This window comes from Medicago sativa, chromosome 8, assembly GCF_051527215.1.
Source record: "Medicago sativa cultivar Bolivia chromosome 8, Bolivia_mono, whole genome shotgun sequence".
Taxonomy (NCBI): Eukaryota; Viridiplantae; Streptophyta; class Magnoliopsida; order Fabales; family Fabaceae; genus Medicago; species Medicago sativa.
This window is the reverse complement of record NC_140756.1, coordinates 88,669,730-88,694,928: the sequence shown is the minus strand read 5'-3', so window position 1 is coordinate 88,694,928 and position 25,199 is coordinate 88,669,730. Positions and strand designations below refer to the sequence as shown.

Genomic DNA, 25,199 nt, shown 5'->3' with positions numbered 1-25,199 from the left:
AAAAAATATTTTGTTTAGTCAATAGTATAACATCTGCAGAAGGGAATTTTAGTGTATCAGAATTCTTATATATACAGTTGTCAATGTTCTGTTATAATTTGAAGGCTCCTATTACTGATTTTAAATAAATGATGCTACAAACTGAACCACAAAGCCAATCCCTTATGACTTCCCTTTCTTTTGCTTGATGTATTGCATAGTTTTGGTTCTGTGTCTCTGGCTTACCAAAATTACATTCTGAAAGTTGCAACAGATAATTATGTTGTAAATTTGAAGATATTTCAAAAGTTTAATTTGTTTTTCTTTAAATAAGAAATATGAAAAATATTTTTGTTGAGAAATATTTATTTTTATTATTATTATTATTATTATTAAATATGTGTCACTACTTTTCTTTTTGACATGAGTCATTAATTTTCTTGAAAATAATGGTTCCTCACGTTTTGTTATTCTCCCATCTTGCTAACTAAAATTCCTTAAATCTCTCATGACTCATTTAGTCTTATCACTTCCCTATTGTTTTGGCTTGGTCAAAGGCATCATCTTAATATGCACACGTTACTTGATTAATTTGGAAACCGTCATGTTTTAAGTGTGTATTTATTAATTGCTTTGAGCAAGAGAAAGAAAAAAAAAAAAAAGAGATCAGCATATAACACAGTACACGATGAGAAACATGTCTCTCCTAAAAAAAAAAACCATAAACAAAAATTGTTTTCTCTCCTCTCAAAAATAGAGTTTCTTGGGTTACATTTTTCCAGTGTTCTAACAGATTCAAGCTGTTCTGTCACCTCTGATATGATTCATATCAGGGAAGAACATGTTGTATCCTGGGAGGAGATGCGCTTATGAGGCGTATAAATCCTTAAGGACAGTGACTTTGTCACGCCTCATGTTATATAATGGATTACTGTTTGGCAGGTTATCATTTTTCATGGTTTCGTGTTTGTTCACTTCACCGTTACCGACTTCTAATCACCGCAATTTCAAGAACAGATAAGTTTACTTGATATCCCTCTTGTTTATGCTCTTTAATATTTAATTGATGCTTTTATTTATGATTATTTTTTATAGAGATAATTTATTTCTATTTTTATTCAACAATCTTAAGGATTTATACTATGATTTTTTATGTGCCTAATTAGGAGATCTGTCATCGCAATTCTGTTTTGGGAAAGGTTAAGAGGCTACGAGTACGAGGCAAAAGGGTACAAAGGCTGCATGTGCCTAGCAATAGCAAAGTAATGGTGTAAAAATTAATTGCTTAAACTCACTCCTGGTTCTAGTAAACAAGCCAAGTAAGTCATCTAAACTATGATTAGTATTGTTGAAAGTTTGTGTCTGTATATTGGCGTGCCATGTATTTTATATGTCTCTATACATAATTCATGGTCTACCTACATATTTAAGTTGGGCACTAATGAAGCTAATGAGTTTGTAATCATGCTTAATGGTTTTACTTTATGTCGCCATCCTTTATGAGCTATTTGAGTGTCATATATTCTGCATTGGTTATTGGCTTACATACATCCTGAGAATGATAAGAAAATCAAGATGTGAAATTATGATATGTTCATAAACAAGTATATGGTCTTTATATTGTAGAACCTAAAAGAAGTTTCATTTTTGTTGTTTATGAATTTATGGAAATAAGGTTTTGTTTGTGTTCAACTGGTACGTTTGTTTCTAGATTAGTAATTTGTTTTTAGTGGCATGTCCAATTGTCTATACGGATTATGGTAAATGTGTCTTTGAGTTTGTTATTGTTGAAAATGAATCTTTTTTGCTTCTTCTTAAAAGTAACAATGAAGCACTCAAAATCATATGTTAACTAAGGTCCATTTGGCATCTTGATCTATCAGATAAGCAATATTCCTTTATTAATTGGGTTTGCATATATATGTATTTGTATTGCCTATGTTTTGTGACTTGTATAAATGCAAAAGTTTCTGAGAATATGTAATTGATAGTTCATGTGGCCTAATTTATTTCTAAGATCAATGTTTGATGTGATGAGCTAAATGATCAAGAGAATTGTATATATGACAAAGACATCAATGACTAAATTAGTGAAACTTTGTGAATATGTCATGTTTATATTTTACCTGATTTTCAAGTCAGTGTTGAATAGTTTTTTTGAAAGAAAAATTGGGAATAATCTATGGATTTGTTAATAGTCCTGGTTCATCTTATTTCTTGGTAGTAGATACCATGACTTTTATTCTTATGTTTCTTTATCCCACTCTATTACGACTATATTTATTTCTTGATGTTAATTGTGACTCGGTCAGACAATTATAGGCTTTATGAGGCTTAATTTGCTAGTTTATGGGCTTGTGTGATTTTTAACTTCGAGCATGGCATGAATGATCTAATTATTTTTGTATTAATCAAATTGTTTATCTGAATTGAATTGTTCTTGTCTGCATCGTACTAAATGTAAGATTATAAGGAAGTGTGACAGTATAATGTTTTTGATAAGTATATGATATTGAGAAATTTGTGGAGAGCATTTATGATATACATGAGTAAAATAAGCACAGTAGAGATGTTGTCACTTGAAAATAATTCAAGGAGACATGAGTAGAAATCTACCTATTTTACGTTATGTGGGGGTATTGCCGCTTGAAAGTTTTTCAAGTATACATGTATAATAAAACTAATCATAAACTTATTTTCCCCCTTTGTAAAGATGTTGTCGCTTAGTATTTATCTAAGTAGACCTGATGAAGTATATTATGGAAATTAGTTTGATAATATATGAGATGTTCTTTATAGAATGAATAAACCTTTGTATTAAAATAATACAAAGATGTCAAATTGATATGAATCCAATGAGAATAAATCTATAAGTAGATTTATCTTGTTGATGAATACGATGTCGTTTAGTAGCCACTAAGCAGACTTGTGTAAATTTAGTGTGTAATCCAAGTTTATTATTATAGACTTGATGAAATAAAAGGTAATTGACTTAGAGACGTCTTAGTCAATATTTGTGAATTAAGCGGATCCGTATATAAAACCCCTTGGGAAGAAATTTAGGGAAATGAGACTTTGCCACTCGAATACGACAAGTAATGGGAACCCAACCTTTGTGATTGGAGATCCCATGAAGAAGGTTCAATGGGTAAAAACAAGTTACTTGTTAGTTCTGTTAGCACTAAAATAACGTTGTCTCTTTCCTGTAGTGTATGATAATGGATGAGATGTGCTAAATAATATTAAATTGATGGGTAAGCTTTAAAAGCTTTTAATGATTACCATAAGCCCTTATGGGTGGTGTATGGTTGTAGCATACACTAGATGGAATCACCTATATGAGTGTCAAGTGGGGCCGCTTGCATGAGACCGTGGCGGGTCTCTAGAGCACTCATGAATACCAGGCACGCGCACGGCCTATTAGCGCACAACCGCGTAACAGCAAGAATTGTGGGGGTGTAATGTGATTGTGAGACCTCTTGCATACAACAAGTGTCTTGGGTTCCATAGCTTGCTAAACCAATTCACTGTGTGTTAAGTCTCATTAGTCTAGGACGGGTTCCATAGCTTGCTACACCGTTCCGAAGCATTACATCTACGATGTTTACCCAGGAAAACTCATTTTAACATTTTATTTTAACTTTTGAAATATGTGGGGGATTGTTGTAAATTTGAAGATATTTCAAAAGTTTAATTTGTTTTTCTTTAAATAAGAAATATGAAAAATATTTTTGTTGAGAAATATTTATTTTTATTATTATTATTATTATTATTAAATATGTGTCACTACTTTTCTTTTTGACATGAGTCATTAATTTTCTTGAAAATAATGGTTCCTCACGTTTTGTTATTCTCCCATCTTGCTAACTAAAATTCCTTAAATCTCTCATGACTCATTTAGTCTTATCACTTCCCTATTGTTTTGGCTTGGTCAAAGGCATCATCTTAATATGCACACGTTACTTGATTAATTTGGAAACCGTCATGTTTTAAGTGTGTATTTATTAATTGCTTTGAGCAAGAGAAAGAAAAAAAAAAAAAAGAGATCAGCATATAACACAGTACACGATGAGAAACATGTCTCTCCTAAAAAAAAAAACCATAAACAAAAATTGTTTTCTCTCCTCTCAAAAATAGAGTTTCTTGGGTTACATTTTTCCAGTGTTCTAACAGATTCAAGCTGTTCTGTCACCTCTGATATGATTCATATCAGGGAAGAACATGTTGTATCCTGGGAGGAGATGCGCTTATGAGGCGTATAAATCCTTAAGGACAGTGACTTTGTCACGCCTCATGTTATATAATGGATTACTGTTTGGCAGGTTATCATTTTTCATGGTTTCGTGTTTGTTCACTTCACCGTTACCGACTTCTAATCACCGCAATTTCAAGAACAGATAAGTTTACTTGATATCCCTCTTGTTTATGCTCTTTAATATTTAATTGATGCTTTTATTTATGATTATTTTTTATAGAGATAATTTATTTCTATTTTTATTCAACAAATTATGCCACACACTTTGTTGTAATATTGTGGGCAGTGTTCTCTTGTTTGAAAAAATAAATAAAAGGTGGCAATTGATTTCAAATTCGAATAGTTTATTTTGAAAATTTTAACAACGCATAACCTAAGCTAACTGGAAAATTCACAATGACTTAACGAGAAAAGTCATTATCATGACTTCACCATAGAATTTTCCTTTTCGAAATATGTTGGAGGTTAATTAATGATCAAGTTAAATTAAAGAAACCATTCAATTATGTACACAACATATACTACCATGGCAGCATAGGGATGTTTCTCACCAACCAAGCACAACCTGTGACATGTACTATACGATTATAAATGCATTGCAAGTTCATGTGGAAACAGCATCACATTATAGCTTAAGCCAAGGACCACCACAACACCAGCTAATTATGTGCATGCATTAACATACATGTATATGTATATGGTTCCTTTGGTATTTTGTACATCAAAGAACAGGTCCACACTAAAACAACTTGCCATACGCATGCTCTACGAATTTATATATAATTATTAGTTAGGAATGTGGAAATTATTGAAATAATAATGGATCAAGTATGCAAGAATTCCATGCGATTCGTATTTAGCCATAAAGAATTAACTTGATAATTAGCTGGTACGTACAGCGGGTACCTTAGCTGTGTAGTCTTAACCAAGTCTTAGGCTGTGTTTATTGAAATTTATAATATTAATATTAAATATAATTAGTTTTAAAATATAAAAATATAAAAAAAAGTTACTAAGTTCTTTCTGAAATTATATAAAAAAATTATTCAATTTTAACCTTTTATTTTTGTGAGTTAATCTATTTCATTTCTCATATTCCTTTTTACTTTAGTGAGTTAGTTAGTTTTCTGTTTCTTTCTTAAATCTTGTGTGTTTGTTTGACCATTGGAAAAATAATTTTTTTACTTTTGTGATTAGAAATCAATCAATCGATAGTATATATATAAAGTAAGGTTTTTTATGCCACGTGTCACTTCCACGTTTATTCTCAATATTTTTATTTTTTTTCTATATTTTATTTGACATCTTATTTGACATAAAAATCTCAGCAAACTTTTGATCTTATCCACTAAATATTTTATTTAATTTTATTGACATAAAAATCTCAGCAAACTTTTGATCTTATCCACTAAATATTTTATTTAATTCCTAATGTTTTGTGTAACCAAAATATCTCAACAAACTATATATAATACTTTCAATACTATCCATTAAATATTCCTTTATTTTTTCTTTCTTTTTTTTTTAGGAAAAGAAGTTTCTATTAGTTTTTTTTCATTGAGGAAAAAAAGGTTTCGATTTGTTTTTTTTAAAACTATAAATAAAGGAGAATTTTTTAATCACGTAAACACATATTTTGAGCAGAAACTGAAACTCAAACCTTCTTTTGATCTAAGCTTTTTCTTTCTTCAGGTTTGACAAACACCTATACTATTGTTTCTCTTACTTTTACTTATGCTTAGATTTTTATTTTTATATATAATATAAGAGGGAACTAACACCTACGAGTGAGTTTACTGATTGTTTCTTTTTTCGAGGTCCTTGAACTATTGTTGTTGGCATCCATTACAAACACCTACGAGTTTCAGGTGCTTGAACTAACACTTATACTATTGTTTCTGTTTCACGTCCTTGAACTAACACCTATACTATTTTTTTTCTCTTTTCAATTCAACAGTAGCATTTTAATATTATTAATCACCCATACTATTATCACATATACTATTTTTTAGGTCCTTTTCGTTTCAATATTATTAATCAGTAGCGTTTTGATATTATTAATCACCTATACTATCATTTTATGATAACACCTATACTATTATTTCAGGTCCTTATTTCTAAATCAATAGTGTATATATATATATATATATATATATATATATATATATATATATATATATATAAAGTAAGGTTTGTTATGCCACATGTCACTTTCACATTCATTCTCAATATTTTTATTATTTTTTCTATTTTTAAAAAACCAATATTTTATGTAACATAAATATCTCAACAAAATTTTGATCTTATGCACTGAGTATTTATTTTTATTTTTATTGAATTTCTAATATTTTATGTAGCAGAAATATCTCAAAAAACTACACATCAATCAATCAATCAATAATATATATATAAAGTACGGTTTTTTATGTCACGTGTCACTTCCTCTTTCATTCTCAATATCCTTATTTATTAATTTTGTTACGTCTGCAGCAACTTAACCTAATTTTTTTCCGCTCATTTGCTTTATTAGGTTTGCAACTATTTAACCTAACAAATTTCATCTAAAAAAATGCATTGAACACCAATTTCATTCCTATCCTCTTGCCGTTTTTTTTTGAAGAAAATATTTTCTACCATATCAATGATCTTACGGGTTAAAGATTATTTATTGGTCTCTATTATAGTCGAGAAAACCCGTGCGACGCACGAGTCAAAAGACTAGTTTCTATTATTTTTTCTATTTTTAAAAACCAAAATTTTATTTAACATAAATATCTCAACAACATTTTGATCTTATCCACTCAATATTTTCTTTAAATTTTTTTTGAATTTCTATTATTTTATGTTGCAGAAATATCTCAACAAACTACACATAATACTTTCAACAAAGTTTACATGTATGATCTTATTTTATGATTAAAAGACTTCAATTTGTTTATTTGTTTTTAGGAAAAGAAACTTTAATTAGTTATTACTAATCTTTTAGCACTGTATCATTCAATTAGTTTTTATGTTTGAGGAAAAAAAGGGTTCGATTAGTTTTTATTTTTGATAAAAAAAAAAGGTTCGATTAGTTATTATGTTATCTTTTAGCAGCATATTCTAATGCAAATGTTAATTATAAATAAATAATTTTTTGTTAATCACATATTTACATATTTTGAGCACAAGCAGAAACCCCAAACCTTCTTTTCATCTAACATTTTTCCTTTTTCAGGTTTGCCAAACACCAATTTTCTTCGCTTTCAATCGATTTTTTTCTCTCATACGCATGGGCCAGGAAACAAACCCATGACCACATGTTTAAAGGGACCCAAAACTCTTACCACTTGGACTAATTCATTATTGATTTTGTTACACTTTTTATTCTTGCATTTGACATTCATCTCATCATTTATATATATTTTTAAGATATTATTATAATTGTAAATTTAAATAAATTCAATCTAATATACTTACATGTGTATTCGTGCACACAAACTTATAAAACTTACTATTTAATATCTAACCCGGGCAACACCGGGTCTCTAAACTAGTTGATTTCTTTGAAGAATTAAAGAGTATTGAGTAGTAAAAAACAAGAGTGCTACTTCAAAAAAAAAAGTCTGAGAGAAACCAAAGTGGAAAAAGTATTAATCGTGTTTCCCTCCATAATTTTTTTTCTTCATTCTTGCTTTTTTCATATTGGTATTTTAAGCATTGAACAAAAATTATTGTTTCTCTCAATAGTTTTTTTTTCCTTCACTCTTGTTTCTCTCGTATTGACTTTTTTTAAGTAGCCCTCTTGCATTTAATCACTCAAATGTTCTTTTCAATTCTTTAAAGAAACTAATCTCCAACCAACACACGAAGAACTTTCCCTCAGAAAAAAACACACGAAGAACTATTTTTTTCTAATGGTGAAACAAATACACAAGACTTAAGGAAGAAAAAATAGAGAATAGTAGAAAACAAAATATAAGAAAGGAAACAAACCATCTCACAAAAATAAAAAGAAATACACTAACTCACAGAAAATAAAAGTAAATATGAAAAAGGAACAAATAAATTAACTCGCAAAAATAAAAGGAAACAAACTAACTCACATAATTAACTAAATTACTCAACCAAGACGAATGGAGAATTGAAGTTCAATTTGGATGAAACACACTTTGTTCAAACTTTACGTACCCAATTGAACTCTGAATTATCAGGACATTGACTTCTAGTTATCGATTTCTTCAGGAGAAATTCTTGCATGCAAACGTACCTAACACATAAGGTTTTACAAACAACCACTAATAACTTGACACCTCATTTATTTATTTATTTATGTTAAAAAAATTGGAAATATTGAAGCATTTCTCTCTCGTGTAGTGGCACTTCCAAACGGTTTTTTCTTCTTTTGTTTTCTCTTCTGTATTACTATTTCCATAATTTCTTCCTCCCTCATAGCACCTAAGAATGAATTGGGGTCCTTGCTCTCATCTTTAAAAGAATCCATTTCTCCGTTTCTTTCTTGTGGATACAAGACTTTTCTAAGTTGTTGTTCCACTAGTACATATATTTCTTTTGAGGAATATTGAAACAACTAATTATAAAGTTCATAATTTATTTGCTTCCAATTTATATAACCATTACTTATGATGCAACCTGCCTATACATGGTATTTTTAATGGTGATCTTAAATTGACCAACACAAGTTAAACACTCATAATAACATCATCGAGCAATAAGGGTTTAATAACCACAGGTCAATTGCACATAAGAGTGAATCCTATCTAGCGATATGTTAATTTTGTTTAGTGAAGAAGCAAAAACATTTGCAAAGTGACGACACAACATGGGTTGGTGGCTTGGTGTTATGAAGGAGGAAGAAATTATGAAGGAGAGAGAAATGCTTCAATATTTCCATTTTTTTTAACATAAATAAATAAATGAGGTGTCAAGTTATTAGTGGTTGTTTGTAAAACCTTATGTGTTAGGTGCGTTTGCATGCAAGAATTTCTCTTTCTTCAGTTATTAGATTTCAATCTTTTTCAATTATTTTTTACCGGATCTTTCCAAATGCAAAACTTCCGCCATGAATATTCATATCAGATATTTGTTTTTAGAAAGACCCAGTAATTTGATAGAATAAATCACCTTTTATGATCTTTGATATCTACTTACTATATATAAAATATAAGTCCCATGATTTTACCATTTTTTTCCCCTGAGAGGGGCATTTTTGTAATTTCCTATTGATGGGGTGTGGTTAGTGCCACCTCATCATTTTTAGGGTGCATTTCCCATTTTGCCCCTCACCATTTTTTTAATTATTTTATAATTTTTATATTTTTAATAACTTTTAACTATTTTCCAATTTTTATTTTTTTAACTATTTTTCAATTTTTTCACTCAAATTCAGTTGCTTCTACATTGTCGTTGTGAGAGATTAATGTATCGTTTGACCCGACTTTTTTCCAACTTCTCTAAATTTTTAAGGAGAAGTTAGGTCAAACACACTATCAGCTATTTTAATTTCAATATTGTTTAATCATCACAACCTCACAAATATTTTTATTCACATTGTGATTTAATGATACCAAATACTTTTATTTTCTTTCTTCAACCTCGCAAATATTTACACACACACATTAACGTTTAGAGTAATATTTTATGTTCGTCTGTCTGTGTTTTTGTTACGCTGATGCATATAATTTTTTTTAGTGTTGCTTGGTTGAGTGCTACCTCACCGATTTTTTTTTTTAACTATTATCCAATTTTTATATTTTTAAAAACATTTAACTATTTTCCAATTTTTTTATTTTTAACTATTTTCCAATTTTTCTCCCAAATTCAGTTGTTTCTACACTGTCATTGTGGGAGATTAAGATACCGTTTGACCCATTTTTTTTACTTCTCTACATTTTTAAGGAGAAGTTAGGTCAAACACAATATAAATTAAGTACTTACTAGAAAGCGAACTTTTTTTTAATGCATAAAATTGAATGGAATGAGCTTTGGCCAAAAGATGTTGAATGCTACTTTAAAAAACTACTTCTCGACAATATATTTCACAAGTACTTCTTTTCAACTCACGTTGGGAACCTTTTCTTTTATTTTTTAATATTATATTTCAATATGTTTTCTTTTCATTTAACTTTATTTTATTTATTTGAACCGTTCCATTTAATTTTATTATCTTTTTTTCAAAAGAATTTTATCATCTTTTTATCACTTATATATTTAATTTCAATATTGTTTAATCATCACAACCTCACAAATATTTTTATTCACGTTGTCATTTAATGATACCAAATATTTTTATTTCCTTTCTTCAACCTCGCAAATATATACACACACATATTAACGTTTAAAGTAATATTTTATGTCCGTCTGTCTGTTTTTTGTTACGCTAATGCATATAATTTTTTTTAGTATTGTTTGGTTGAGTGCTACCTCACCGATTTTTTTAACTATTTTCCAATTTTCATATTTTTAAAAACTTTTGACTATTTTCCAATTTTTTTATTTTTAACTATTTTCTAATTTTTTTCTCACAAATTCAGTTGCTTCTACACTGCCGCTGTGGGAGATTAAGATACTGTTTGACCCGTTTTTTTTTTAACTTCTCTATATTTTTAAGGAGAAGTTAGGTCAAATACAATATCAATTAAGTACTTACTAAAAAAGGTACTTTTTTTAATGCATAAAATTGAATGGAATGAGCTTTACCCAAAAGTTGTTGAATGCTACTTCAAAAAACTACTTCTCGACAATTTATTTCACAAGCATCTCTCTTCAATTCACGTTGAGAACCTTTTCTTTTATTTTCTAATATTATATTTCAATATGTTTTTTTATTCCATTTAATTATTTTTAGCCGTTCCATTTAATTTTTTTAAGGAGGTTCCATTTAATTTAATTACCTTTTTTTCAAAGAAATTTAATTATCTTTTTATCACTTATATATTTAATTTAAATATCGTTTAATCATAACAACCTCACAAATATTTTTATTCACGCTATCATTTAATGATACAAAATATTTTTATTTTCTTTCTTCAACCTCGCAAATATACAGACACACATATTAGCGTTTAGAGTAATACTTTATGTGTGTCTGGTTTTTTGTTACTCTAATGCGTATAATTTTTATAAAATTTTAATTTTAATTAAAAGTAAAATTGTAGATGTCTTTTCTTCAAAAAAGGTATACATGCCTAAAAAAATTATGCTTATCTTATATATAATACACACACACACACACACACACACACACATAAAAGGTATAGATGCCTAAAAAAATTATACTTATCTTATATATATATATATATATATATATATATATATATATATATATATATATTGCACCTTTATATTGTAACAAACTATGCATATCTTTTTCTTATTCAAAAAAACTAAACATTGCTAAATAGAAAAGGTATTATTTTCTATTTTGTCAGCATCAGATGATAGGATTTTGTATAAGTTTGATAATGACCTGAAAAATGTCTTTCCTTTTGTAGTGGGAATATAGTTGATGTAGCACTATGGGAAAAATACTCTGTAGCTTTATCATTTACCATCTATTTACCTTGAGTTCTTTGCTTCCATTTTGTAGTCAATGGCCACTCAAATATATGTAACAATTGGTCAGGTTCGAGGCTGCTCATCAACCTACATCATCCGATTGTTGAGAAATTTAAGACTTAGTAAGTTTGCAGTATGATTTCACAACACAGTGTTAGAGTAACTTATTATTTCACAATCTGATTTGATTGTTTTTTGACCATTTTTCTTGAATTGTTGTCGTGACCTTAACACTTCTCAAGCTCAGAGTCAAAGCTTTAGTTAGAACTTAAGTCAGAGTTCGATTTCTTCTCAACGTACTCCGTACAATGATTTTTCCAAACTGTCTCAAGTTAGACCAATTGCTGAATTTATAAACTTAGTCAATGTCTGCTTTTTTTATGCACAAACATGCTTTGAGTTATTTTACGCACAAATTAAAAATACATATTGCATTATTCTTTATTTCATGTGCAAAAATTGTGTTAGGAAACATACTGCATCACTATTTGGAAAACAACTAAATTCAATCCTAACCAGTTTGGATTGTATTATGAGAGTTGCACCAAATGTTTGAAGACATCAATGTCAAATGGTGCTAGCTATATATGCACATGCGGAAGTGATGCTTAATTTCCATTTGTTTTAACAATGTTAATTGGTCAACGGGGTACATATAATGTACATGCATGCATTTATCTAGACTTTATAGGAAGATAAATTAGAAGTCATGCTACATTTTCTTTAGCTTAAAATCAGTTATGCTACCTTTATTTTATAAATTATATGTAACTATATTCGCATACATCTTATCCATGTAAATATGCATTAGACTAATATTGCAGTTATTTTCCTGTTTAGCATTTCCCAAACGAGGTGTCAAGAACAATTTTGAAAGGAAAGCGCAAAACAATCACTCTCATTGATGACTAGACACAGAGACAGTATAATTGTCACCTCATTACCGCCGATAGAGCAAGCTATGAAAATTACTTGGGTGGGCAGTGGTTCAATTTCTTCAGATAACGAGTGATGGAAGACGGTGGTAAGCTCATCTTTGATCTCGAAAAGTCACAGAAGAACTTGCAAATTCGAGTTGTTCCAAAGTAGATCTTTGTTGTTGAACTATTTGAACTTCTACTATTTTGACGTATCGCTTTGGACTGTAGTCGTAAACTATCTTGACTTTGGTATGTAATTTGTTCTTTTCATTCTGTCTGATGTAAATATTGGCAAAAATCCCTTTTTAGTTAGTCTATGAAACTTGCAATCTCTTTTATAAACCTAACTATTATGTAACGTTAATCTGCACATTGTTGGTTCCTTCATTGGTTCCAATTAGTATCATGTTAATTGTAATGTTGTTTTCATAATCTCTTGAACAAAATAAAACATGCTCTTTTTCAACAGTAAACCTTTATAATGTTTTGGTAAATATTTTAGAAATGTACATATATATATATATATATATATATATATATATATATATATATATAACTTCTAATTAACACTGCAATTTGTTTTGTACCTAGCACTTCTCAAATGAGATATCAATGACATTTCTAAAAGGAACACGGAAAACAATCACACTCATCGACAAAAATCTCAAAAAAGGTATAAATGTCGCTTGATAACGGCAAATAGAGCAAGTTACAAAAAATACTTAGGCGGCCAATGGTTCAAATTTTGCCGAGAACATATGTTAGAGGTAGGTGATAAGTTAATTTTTGATCTAGAGAAGCCACCTAAAAATATGCACGTTCAAGTCGTTTCCAAATAAAGATTTAGTGTTCATGATCCGCACTTTCAACAGATCACCTTAACTCTAATCCTAGACTAGATTATCTTCACTCACCGATGCTACTTCTTTGCTTGATTTCATTTGATGTAAATATGGGTATCAATCATTTTTTGGTAACTCTATAACAACAACACTCTTTTTTATAATTTTGGATAATATGTAAATTCACACATCTTTGGTTCCTTTATTGGTTCCAATAGTTTTCATCCTAAATATTATGTCAATTCCTAATCTCATAAACTGATTATATGCTCTCTTAATCAGCACATACATCTGTTTAATTAAAAATAAATAAAATGTTAATTCGTGTCCTAAGATACTAGTTGGCCAAACCCTTCCATATTTTACCACTTGAATTGATAGGATCACGGAGACTAAAATAATGAATCTTTTAGTTTATTCTAGAAAGAGATCTTTCAAGCACGTTATATAAGTTTGTTTGATAGTATTGTTATTGTATGGTTGATATAGTTATCTTATCATGTGTATGCATCAACTTTTTTTTTTTGAACAAACGATCAACCTTTTTTTTTTTTGAACAAACGATCAACCTTTTATTGTGCATGCATCAACGTATATAAGCATTGTTTTGTCCTATTAGCAAACAATCAAGCAAAATGAATGAAAATTTTATTTTATTTCTCTTAGATAGTTTTTAGGGTTAAATATGTTTTTGGTCCCTATAAATATGTCAACTTTTCGTTTTAGTCCCTCTAAAAAATTTCTTCAACTTTTAGTCCCTAAAAAATTTTCAATCTTCACTTTTGGTCCCTCCTTTAAAGTAAAATCATATGTAGAATTCATATTTTCGAATAAAATTTTGCAGGAAAATTCATAATATTATAAGATTCTCTCCTTAAAAAAATTAGAATTTTTTAACAAAACATGAATTTAATATGAATTTTTGTATTTTTTAAGGTTAAAAATTCATATTTAATTTGTGTTTTGTTGAAAAATTCTAATTTTTTTGGACTTTTTTTTTAGAATATTTTACACATTTCTGCACAATTTTATTAAAAAATACAAAAATTAAATTAAAAATAGGGACCAAAAGTAGTGATTGAAAATTTTATAGGGACTAAAAGTTGAAGGAAAATTTTAGAGGGACTAAAACGAAAAATTGATATATTTATAGGGACCAAAAACATATTTAACCCTAGTTTTTATTCTCTTCTTCTTTTAGTTTAGACCATAGTTTCTTCTAGTTCATCATAGTTTACTTAGTGATAGGTTTTGGTTTTCTATCATGAATCAAATTAAAACATTTATAGATTCAACAATTAAGAGTCTTAAATCATATCCACAATCAATTCATATTTTACGTTTAACTATTCAAGTTTTAGGGATTATGAATTTGATAAAATCAGAAACTTGTGACTCAAATCAGGCCACTTCAAATTTAACCGAATTGGTTCACATGTGATGCAAATTACATAAAACATAAATTAAATTATTTTGGGTTGAGCTGAGTGATTAAGTTAATCGGGTTAACATTCATCAACACAACAGCACTACAAGGTACAAATGCAAGGCTATCTATGAAAATGTACTAGTATTTTGGTCACAACACTTAATTTTCTCACTCTATGAGTTTCTCTTTTTGAATTATAAAATTCAAAATGTTTAATGTGTTTTTGGAGGATTTCATGGATTTTTGTTTCCCTTTCAAATTATAAACTACATAGAACGCACGAGAAATTGAATAAAATGGAAAAAGATGGTGTCTTTGGTCACTATCGCTAATATTTTAGGCCGTAAAAATAGTTATCAACCGAGCCCAAATACTTGTAGGCAAAAGACACCTGAATTTCAGCCCAAGAAGACTAGAACATTAAGAACCCGTTTGTTATAGCTTTTTTCAGGAAAAAATCACTTTTATTAAAAAAATAATCACTTTTAAGAGTTTTGCATCCGTTTGTTACAACTTTTAAAAAAAATCAGAATCTAAAAAAAAAATCTAAAAACAGCTTTAAATGAGAAGCCGTTAAGAGCAGCTTCTCAAAAAATAGATTTTTTTTAGAGGAGAGAGAAAATATGTTTTAAAAGATTGAACTAATTTTGTAACAAAAAAATCTCTTTTATATAGTTGTATCCAAACAAATTAAATTATTTGTTTTAAAAAAGTGATTTTTATCGTGGTAAACAAACACAAAATAGATTATGATTTTTCAAAAAATCTCTAAATTATTTTATGTGAAAGAGGTATGTTATTTGAACAACCACTTTTTGTACAACTTATGGGACAACCAAGAATATAGAAAGAAATGTATGTCTTGGCACGAAAATCAAAGCAATAGAGAGAGAGAAAGCAAGAACCTAATGAATGTATGAGAGAGAGGGTTGTCCCAAAAGTTGTAAGAAAATGATTGTACAAATATAATTTCTCTATGTGAAAATCACTTTTATTTTAATCCGTAACAAACGGGCCCTAAATGGTTATTCAATAGACATTTCAAAATTGCTCACAATTCTGAAAAAAAGTCGATTGAGACTTATGACTCGATTAAAATTTACACACAAAAAAAGCCAAGGAATTATAACCCAACGAGTTAAACAATTTGAAAGGGTTATTGAACGAACAATCTAAGATTATAGTAAAAACAAACAAACCCAATCTAGACATCAGATTATTCATGCAAATTGATTGGACAAAAAAGATAACCTTATCCATTCATTTCCAATGGAGAAGTTGCCACGTCAGACATAGGAAAATCTTCCAAAAATTCCCACCTCAAATTCTCCCAGTCTCCACCTTACCTTTCTCAAAACACACCCACCACACTCCTCATTTCATCAATCTCCAAACAAGTTTCATCCGAGCAACCAAAACAACAACAATGGCTTCAACTTCCACAATTTCAATGGCTGTGCCATTAACTTGTGCCAGCAAGAAGCTAGAGGCACCAACCTCTCAAGCATTCTTGAAGGCACCATTGACTTTGAAGCCATCAAAGTCTGTGGCAGCAACAAACCGTAACGCAAGGTTTGTAGTGAAAGCATCCTTGAAAGAGAAACTTGTGACAGGGTTAACTGCAGCTGCATTGACAGCTTCAATGATTTCTCCTGACGTGGCTGAAGCTGCTACTGTTTCACCTTCTCTCAAGAATTTCTTGCTCAGCATCGTTTCTGGTGGTGTTGTGGTTACTGCTATTCTTGGTGCTGTTATTGGTGTTTCCAATTTCGATCCTGTTAAGCGAGGTTGATGAATTATTTTCAGACCCAAGTGGGGTATTTTAATATTTCTCTCATCATCCTATATATCTGTATAACTCTGTTATTTTTCAGTAATCAATGAACTCTCTGTTGTGTGTAATATGTGACTCTTGAGCTTCACTTGAGCATGCATTAGCTTTCCTATTCTTAAAATGTGTTTTATATTTGGCGTATTATAGAAAATATATTGTTTATTATTTCATGGAATGTTATTAAAAACTCTACATGCAAGATAAATATAGAACATGAACCAACCAAGTAATTGGGCCCTAGCAAAATAGTTCAGGATAATTAGAGTTCGATTTCTGGTAGAACAATTCCTCGTCAGAATTTACTTACTATTTAGAACATGAATCAATATTAAACCATGGTTTTGGTGGTGGCATAGAGATGACAAGGTAATTCACAACGACTAATTAATCATTAATTCTCTGTTAAATTGTACACTTATTTGTGGGAGAAACCAACCTACAATTATTTCCTATAAAATTTTATAATTCCAAAGGATTATAGAAACTAAAATAGAAAATACTCATTGATTTTTCAAATGGTTGAAGTTCTCACTACCAAAAAATGGTTGAAGTTCTTATGTGTTGGTTTCAAGTTACCTTTGGATATCAAATAAATTCTATGGAACTCAATTACATCACATGAGCAACAACTGAGTTAAAGCAAATCGCTCGCATTTCACCTTCCCATCTCCTCGAGCATTCTTGTATGAACATAAATCCCCTTGCAGCTACCTTTGCTTTTATTACGCACAGACCTTGATAAGGATTTAAAGCTGCAATTGTAATAGTGTGTTGGGGGCTCATTTTCAAGCGCTTCACCATGGCCTTTGTAGAGCGTGGGCACTTGGTGTTGAGATTGAACAGTTGGCTGGAAATTATGCATATTACAACTTGCATTTTGTGCTGGAAGATGATTACTATTAGGCCAGGAAAAAAAAAACTTTGTATTCTTATCAAGCAATGTCTCTTGAGTTGGTAAATCATATTCCACAAATGAATTTGGATTTCCAATGACTTCGCAATATGGGGTTAGAGTTTCCATGTTACACAATATGCACAAGAAGAGCATTGTCTTATTTCACACCAATGCTACTACCATCGCCATTGCAAGTAGTTTAATTAATAAGTATAATAATTAAAAATTAATTTTGTTGGCAAATTCCATTGTTGAAGAGGCTAGGTTTCTTCTTCAACATGTGCATAGTTTAATACTAATACAAACACTTCAACAGCTTTGATAATCAATAATATGGTTGGCTTTATGTAATGAGTAAAGCAAATAACGTAGAAGGAATTGCAATCTTTGATGTTTCACTATTGATTTAATGTAACAGTACAACAGGAAACAGAGATTTACAGTGCGATCTAGTATGAATAGCAATTCATTTCTTGCCAAGGAAAAAGGATCCTCTCAAGTTTTTTTTCTCTCAAAGTGTTATCATGTTTTAAATCTATACCCTTAGGCCTTAACTAATTTTTCAATTTCCAAAACTCTCCCCTCTTTATATTTCAAAGGGTCGTGATCTCTCACATTATTTCCTCATGTTGATTTCAACATGAGAAAATCCTCATCCCTTGGAAAGGGTACTAGAATATAGAAGAAGAGCCAAGTACAAGTGTTTGAGACCATTACTCTACGAAAGATAGTACCAAAGGAAAATAGTGAATTTTCATCAATATTGTGTGGCACCAATCATTGCTCTCTTTTGTAGAAGGTTCAAAGAATATTTTCGATTATCTTTATTTTTAAATTATTGGATCAAGTGACATACGTCCTTTTTCTCTAACGATTTTGTTGACCCAAGTGACATGAATTTTCTTCTATTTTGTGAGTCATCAATGATTGCAATTCATACTAGATGAATAAGATTGAAAATTGATCAAAATATGTATGTCTTTCCAAGTATCCTAGTCAATAATACAAAATGAGGCCAAGTTTTGCTTCAAGAAGGAAGATGAACAGTTTAAAAAATCTATGGTAAACATTCAAAATTGTATCAACCTCTACAAATCCAAGAGCGCGGTTAATGATTGATATCATATGCAGCGATAACATTTTGGTTGTTATGACTGAATTAGGTCGTGGCGATGCCATTGGCTCGTATACAATCGCCACAAAAACAATGCTGCAACATCAACTCAACAACGTAAATTACTATATAAATTTCTACCAGATTATAATATTCTACAGAACTTAAAGTTAGCATAAAAATTCATATTCACAATCATATGTCAAACATCACGTGATATATTGAATCATAATTACAATGATCAAAATACAAATTCGATAAGTGTAGGAACAAGAAGTTGAGACGAGTTGCGAGCACAGTGTGCTGAGAGAAAACGACATGGGAAATCAAAATGTGGCACATCTCATGCCCCTGGCTATTCAAAATCAATTTGATATTCAGAACCTGCACCCCCAACTTCGAGTTCACCTCCCTGGCAAGTATCGACCAGATAGTATTCAAAGTCAGACTCGCCGGCATGATCAGTTCTGAAACAGTTAGATAGAGAGATTTTGGAGTGAGGATGAAGATGAATTATTTTAAATCGGCCTAAAGCAAGGGCAGGCCTTGGATGATATACATTGAATTTTAAAGAAGAAGGTTAAATGAGACAGAGAAGAGATAATGAAGACCGGTTGTGTGACACTCATGAGGGGTGTAAAGTGGTGCAGTGTAGTATGAAGATTTGGATCTCCCAAGTGAATCGGATCCCTTAGAGCATCCACAATGGAGACACCCATTTTTGGGTACTTAAATGGGTCTCACACGTACACATCACTCTTTTATCATTTTTTAATAGTAGTACCTAATAAGCACTCAATCCCTCCAACCCAGATCTCACACAAAGTTCTTAAATGGGACCCACTAATCAACTATCCATAACTTTATATCACTACATTTCAATTTTTTAATATTAAAAACGTGCGGGTCCCATTTAAAGTTGGGGGTCTTAAATAAGACCCCGGGTCTTAAATAAGACCCCGGGTCTTAAGAGACCCCCAAAAAAAAATTCCCCAATGGGGGTACCTATTAGGTACGGTGTCTTAATTGGTAAAGACACCACCATTGGGGATGGTTTAAGGTTTTTTTTTTTTTTGTTACAAGGCTAACAAACACATTATTCTGAAATATTAAATTTAAATCTTATGAGAAATAAATCAGCACAATTTACGATGCATAATTTCTATTTTTGAAACCTTAATTTATGTTGTCATCTATATGATCTCATCATTAAAATGCATTGAGATTATCCAAATCCATTATATATCTGTGAAAACCAAAAGCCCGTGGAAAGAACCGGGCGCGGGAGAAATGCATATGTTTGCTTGAATGCATAATTAGGAGTTCATATATGATATAAGAGAAATGTTTGTTGGGGTTAAATGAAATTTCACGAACACCCTCCACACAGTGACGGATCCAGAATTTTTGAATAGTGGGTGCACCATATATAAAATTATGCAGGATTTATGAATAGTGGGTATAAAATTATCCTATGCCATTTTTTATACCATTTTTTTATATTATGTAAATTTTGAATGATTTCTCATTTTCAATATCAATAAAAATATCTTTTTCTATATAAATAACTAAACAATTATTTAACTGGTCATCTCTCACACGATTTCACATTTGATTCTTGATAATATGAATAATATCAAGAAAGAATTTGAGATATATGATGATATGTGTGGGCTAAGAGAGAAATAATTTCTGATAAGTGTGGGTCATATGGTCAAAATATCATCTATTGATACATTATATTACTAAAAAAAAGTGTTTCTAAAATTTTTGTGTAGGCACAAGCCCACACTTGTACCAACATGCATCCGTCCCCGCCTCCACACCATGTATTCCATTAAATGTGAGTGTTGTTATTATTATTTTTTATTAAAAAAAAATTAATTTTAACCTCAACCATCCGTGTATTCCGGAACATGGAGTTTATGTTATTAAGGGGATCGTTTCATATGATTTGACTCTTAAATTCTAATGAAAAGGATATGAGACACAAAATGTGTCATTTTCTAATTCAATCAATAACACAGATTTTATGTGTGAGTTATACACACTTGTTAGGAATTGAACATTGTAGAACTTAACAATAAGGCCATAGATCATAGATACAATCCCTCGATAAAAGAATAACTACATACTTTTTAGGGTCATGCTTTTTAGGTTAAATTTTTGCTGTAAGCTTAACAGTTTAGGGTCTTGTTAGGGAATTACATTATATATGAAACTCCATACACCACATTTATACATTTTAAGAAAATGAATTACTAATCAATAGTCACTAAGCTACTTAACCAAAAAAGATAAAGAAAAAAAGAGGGAGAATATATATAAGGAGGGATAAAATTACGTTGGAATATTACACCAATGTTACACCGCTCAATATCGTTTTACATGACAGATATGTTTTTTAATTTGACTGTTAAATTGTAAGTTTATATCATATAGATAATATATATAATTTTTTTGCACAAATCTAAAATCATTTGATATGCTATTGAGGCACATCACAATTAAGGGTTTATGTCCTTTTATTGAACATAGTCAATCTTAGTGGATCTAATAAACATATCAAATGATTTTAAATTTGCGTGAAAATTTGCATGAATGAACTATATGATATAAGCTTACTATCCAACGATCAAATTTTAAAAATAAGCATCGACTGAAACAATATTAAGCTTCTTAGCGGTATAAAATTGATGTAACATTACATCGGTGTAATTTGATCCATCCTCTCTATATATGTGCGGACTTTGCATCATAGTCGGAAGCACTTTAAGGTTGAATTTCATTTTTTTTTTCTCCTTATACTCTTGTTTTATATAGCATTATAAGATATACTTTAATTGCATTGCAGAATAAGGCTGCATAGGGGGTTGTTGGCCTTTGAGAGAGTATGTGTTGTAAAACATCTCACATAATGTTTTTTTTTTTTGCAACACATAATGTTGTTGTTTGGTTGTCCTAATTATGACAACAGTAACGGTTTTTTCTCTCCAATTTTGATGTTCCAATGTCGTATTCTTATGTTATGGTTGTGATTTTAATTTCTCCTTGTCGTTTTTCCCAACTTCAATATTGTATTAGCAGTGTTACCGAAAATCAACATGTTGTGAGTACTTTTTTTTTTTTTTATGTCAAGTGTCACCACCAAAGTGTTACACACAGCTAAGATTCCTTCCAGAGAAATTCACGAAGTCGACGTGTCTTGCGTTTAAGGAAAAGAGAAACGCTTCAACTCCGGATTTTGTGGAAAACAGGTTGGGTCATGGTTTAACCAACCAATCAAAAATGTTCGTGAAGAATTCTTGATATATTTTGTCACTATATCCATTATTTCCCATAAAGAACATAGAACGAAAATTCTTCTTCAAAAAACATAGAACGGAAATTGGAGTTCTAGGAAAGTAATTTATATCACGATTTAGGATATTGTAAGTAAGTATTTTGTGAATAAAATTGGATGTTAAACTATCATTTCTCAATAACTAAAGTTTTGCAAACCAAAAGAATTGGTGCAAATCAAGAATCTTGATAATGAACAGTTTAGTTTTTAGGATTTCAAATGATTAAAATTCATATACAATTAGGAAAGGAGGAATAGTGATGCACCTTAATTATGACAGGAAAAAAAAAACTACACATGAATTTCGTTACCTTATGGCAGGTGAAACTTCATTGAGACATGATCTGTGTACCAAACCATCCAATATATAATGTTTAAAACGTAACTTTGCAATGCTTACGGGTCACCTAACCTAAGTGATGTCAACATTGGAAAGTTGATAATATTTTTTAATAAGTAATACAATTTTCAAATCAGTGTGTGATTGTCTTTCTGAAAGTCTCAACTCTCAATTCATTAGAGTTTAGTTTTATAAAAAGCATGAGAGAGAATGAAAAGAAAATTAAAGGATGGACAAAACATATTAAAAATTATCATCAAATTATTATAAAGTGTCATTTGGACATAATTAAACATCTCCGCCATGGGACGTGTATTACTATAGTTGGATTACTCTAATTGGGTCCAACCAATGATGTAGATATCTACAAGTTCCATTATTATTAATTAAAAACATAGCTTTCATTGGACAAACTAGAGTTGATCTCCTTTCAACCTATTTGCTGGAAATGTAAGGAACAAAGGGAAAGAAAAGCAAAAGTAGATTCCCACACCACATGTTATGTTATGTACTACACAATGTCTATTTTGTCTTGGCTTGCTTTGGGGACCAAATCCAATTTTTTTTTTATATAGGATATTTGTTCTAGTCGTTGATTTTTTACCCTAAACATGGCATGCTTATGTACTAGGAATTTTTTCTTTTGTTGGATTAGGTTTGGGTTTATATAGCGTTTTATCCGATTAATAAGGATTAACAGAATTTGAATCACCCTATTGTCATCATCTAACCGATCCCAGATTGGTCAACTTTGTAATCTTTATATATAATTGATATAGCATTTTTCTTTGATTAAAAGTCATGAACATGTGTAAGAAAGTAGTTAATTTGGCCGTCTGTTAATTACATATACACAGACTTTTGTTTTTTGTATGTATTGTAGGATAATGTCCATATCTCTTTGTTACTTTTAACTAAAGAATGTACATTACATTTTTTTTTTTTGTGTAATAATTTTAAGATGAGGGATTGGTGTCACGCTTAGGAAGGTAGGAAAAATCGTATGGCTCATAGAGCGATGACAAAATCATTTATATTTACATATCTTCAACATCTTGGATCCACGGATAAACATAAGTTTTTTTTAGGATTTTTTTTTAAACAAATCATTGGATCAAGAGTTGAGATTCTAATCACCTATGATGATTATTTGCAAACTGACCATTTAAATCCTCCTAATTAGTGATATTAAGAGATTAATCGAGAATATATTAGAAAAAATGGTGGATATTAATTTTACTATATTGGTAATAGATAAAAACCCACTTGGGATCTTTTAAAAAGAAAATCACTTGGGTTGGTTTGATGATGTTGACTTGAGATCTTGAAATGTACTGATTTCAAGGTTTCAAATTCGATTATTTCCGATGTCAATATTAGTGTATTAATTTGACTTCTGAAAAAAAGAAAAAAAAAAGAAACTATATTAGTACTAGATAAGACCGGATATTAGAGATAAACTTAAAAGATGTTTTTATAAACTACGTAGAAAAACTTATCAAAAAAAAGTTAAACAATGTTGATTGATCGTAGGAAAATATTGCAAATACATACCGAATATTGTACATACTTGTGTGATACCTACCAATGGAGGTTAGGGAAAGAACCAAGATTATTATACTGCAGCAAATCAACGTGTTCAATAGGTTTCAAATATAATTTCTTTTGTAGAAAAAACCTATAAAAATAAAAAATAAACTATACTAAATTCAAATAAACTTGTATTGTAGTATAAATTCATATAAAAGTTTAATCGTTTTTTACCAACGGTGTAAACCTTTTTACATATGCTACGTGAATATTTGTGAATATATATATAGAAATTATCCTATATAATAAGTGGCGCTACAAAATAATTAATTTAGATGCATATGCATAAAACTATTTTACATGACAATTAAACTCTTCAAATAAACACTTCCGAAATGACAGGATAACAAATATTTTTCTCCTTTTTAACGTGATGAGAAAACAATGAGCATTCTAACCAACAGAAAACAGATTATTGTCAACATTCACTCATGTGGGTCTCTATTTTAAGACGGAGAAATTAGGTTGGCATAATCCGGGTCCACCAATAAAGACATATTTGCAATCAGAGAGAGATCTAACGATTTTAGTATTGAGTAATGATATTTTGACATCCATTTGATGACAACTTTGTTGACAACCTTGTTTTTCTCACTTCTTATTGGTCAAAAACAATGGAGAGAGAAAAAGGAAGAGAGAGGATAACAACATCATGTGAGTATGAGAGAGAAAGTTGTCCAAAAGTTGTCAAAAAGTGGTTGTCAAAATATCATTTCTCTTTAGTATTTTACATGCTGCTGTTGCTGTACCGTCACCGTGCAACCATATATGATTCCTACACTACACGTTGTCACATAGCCATAGGATATGTATGATATCCATTTGAGAGAATAAAAGGAAGAGGAAATTTTGGTACCTGAGCAGCATGAAGTGATAATTATGGAGAAGTTCAGTTTCATCCCATAGGGACCAACCATTGGGTCCCTTGTTTTAAGCCGTAGTGCTTTGTTTTGAGCTCAAATGGAATACTTTTTATTTCTCAGCCAATATACCAGTCAAAAGGCTCATCATAGTTTATGGCTAGTTTAATTTGTTGCATATTGTTTTTACTTTATATCATTCTCAAACTAATGCTACTGAAAATTGTTTTTATTTAAAGCA

At 30.1% G+C, this 25,199-nt stretch overlaps 1 protein-coding gene across 1 annotated transcript; it reads left to right on the top strand.

The window, feature by feature from the left end:
• The first annotated feature begins 15,667 nt into the window (after positions 1-15,667).
• Positions 15,668-16,884, top strand: LOC146902949 (uncharacterized). The gene has a single exon (XM_085731548.1). The coding sequence runs from the start codon at positions 16,205-16,207 to the stop codon at positions 16,772-16,774; it is 570 nt and encodes a 189-aa protein (XP_085587674.1). The 5' UTR covers positions 15,668-16,204; the 3' UTR covers positions 16,775-16,884.
• The last annotated feature ends 8,315 nt before the right edge of the window (positions 16,885-25,199 follow it).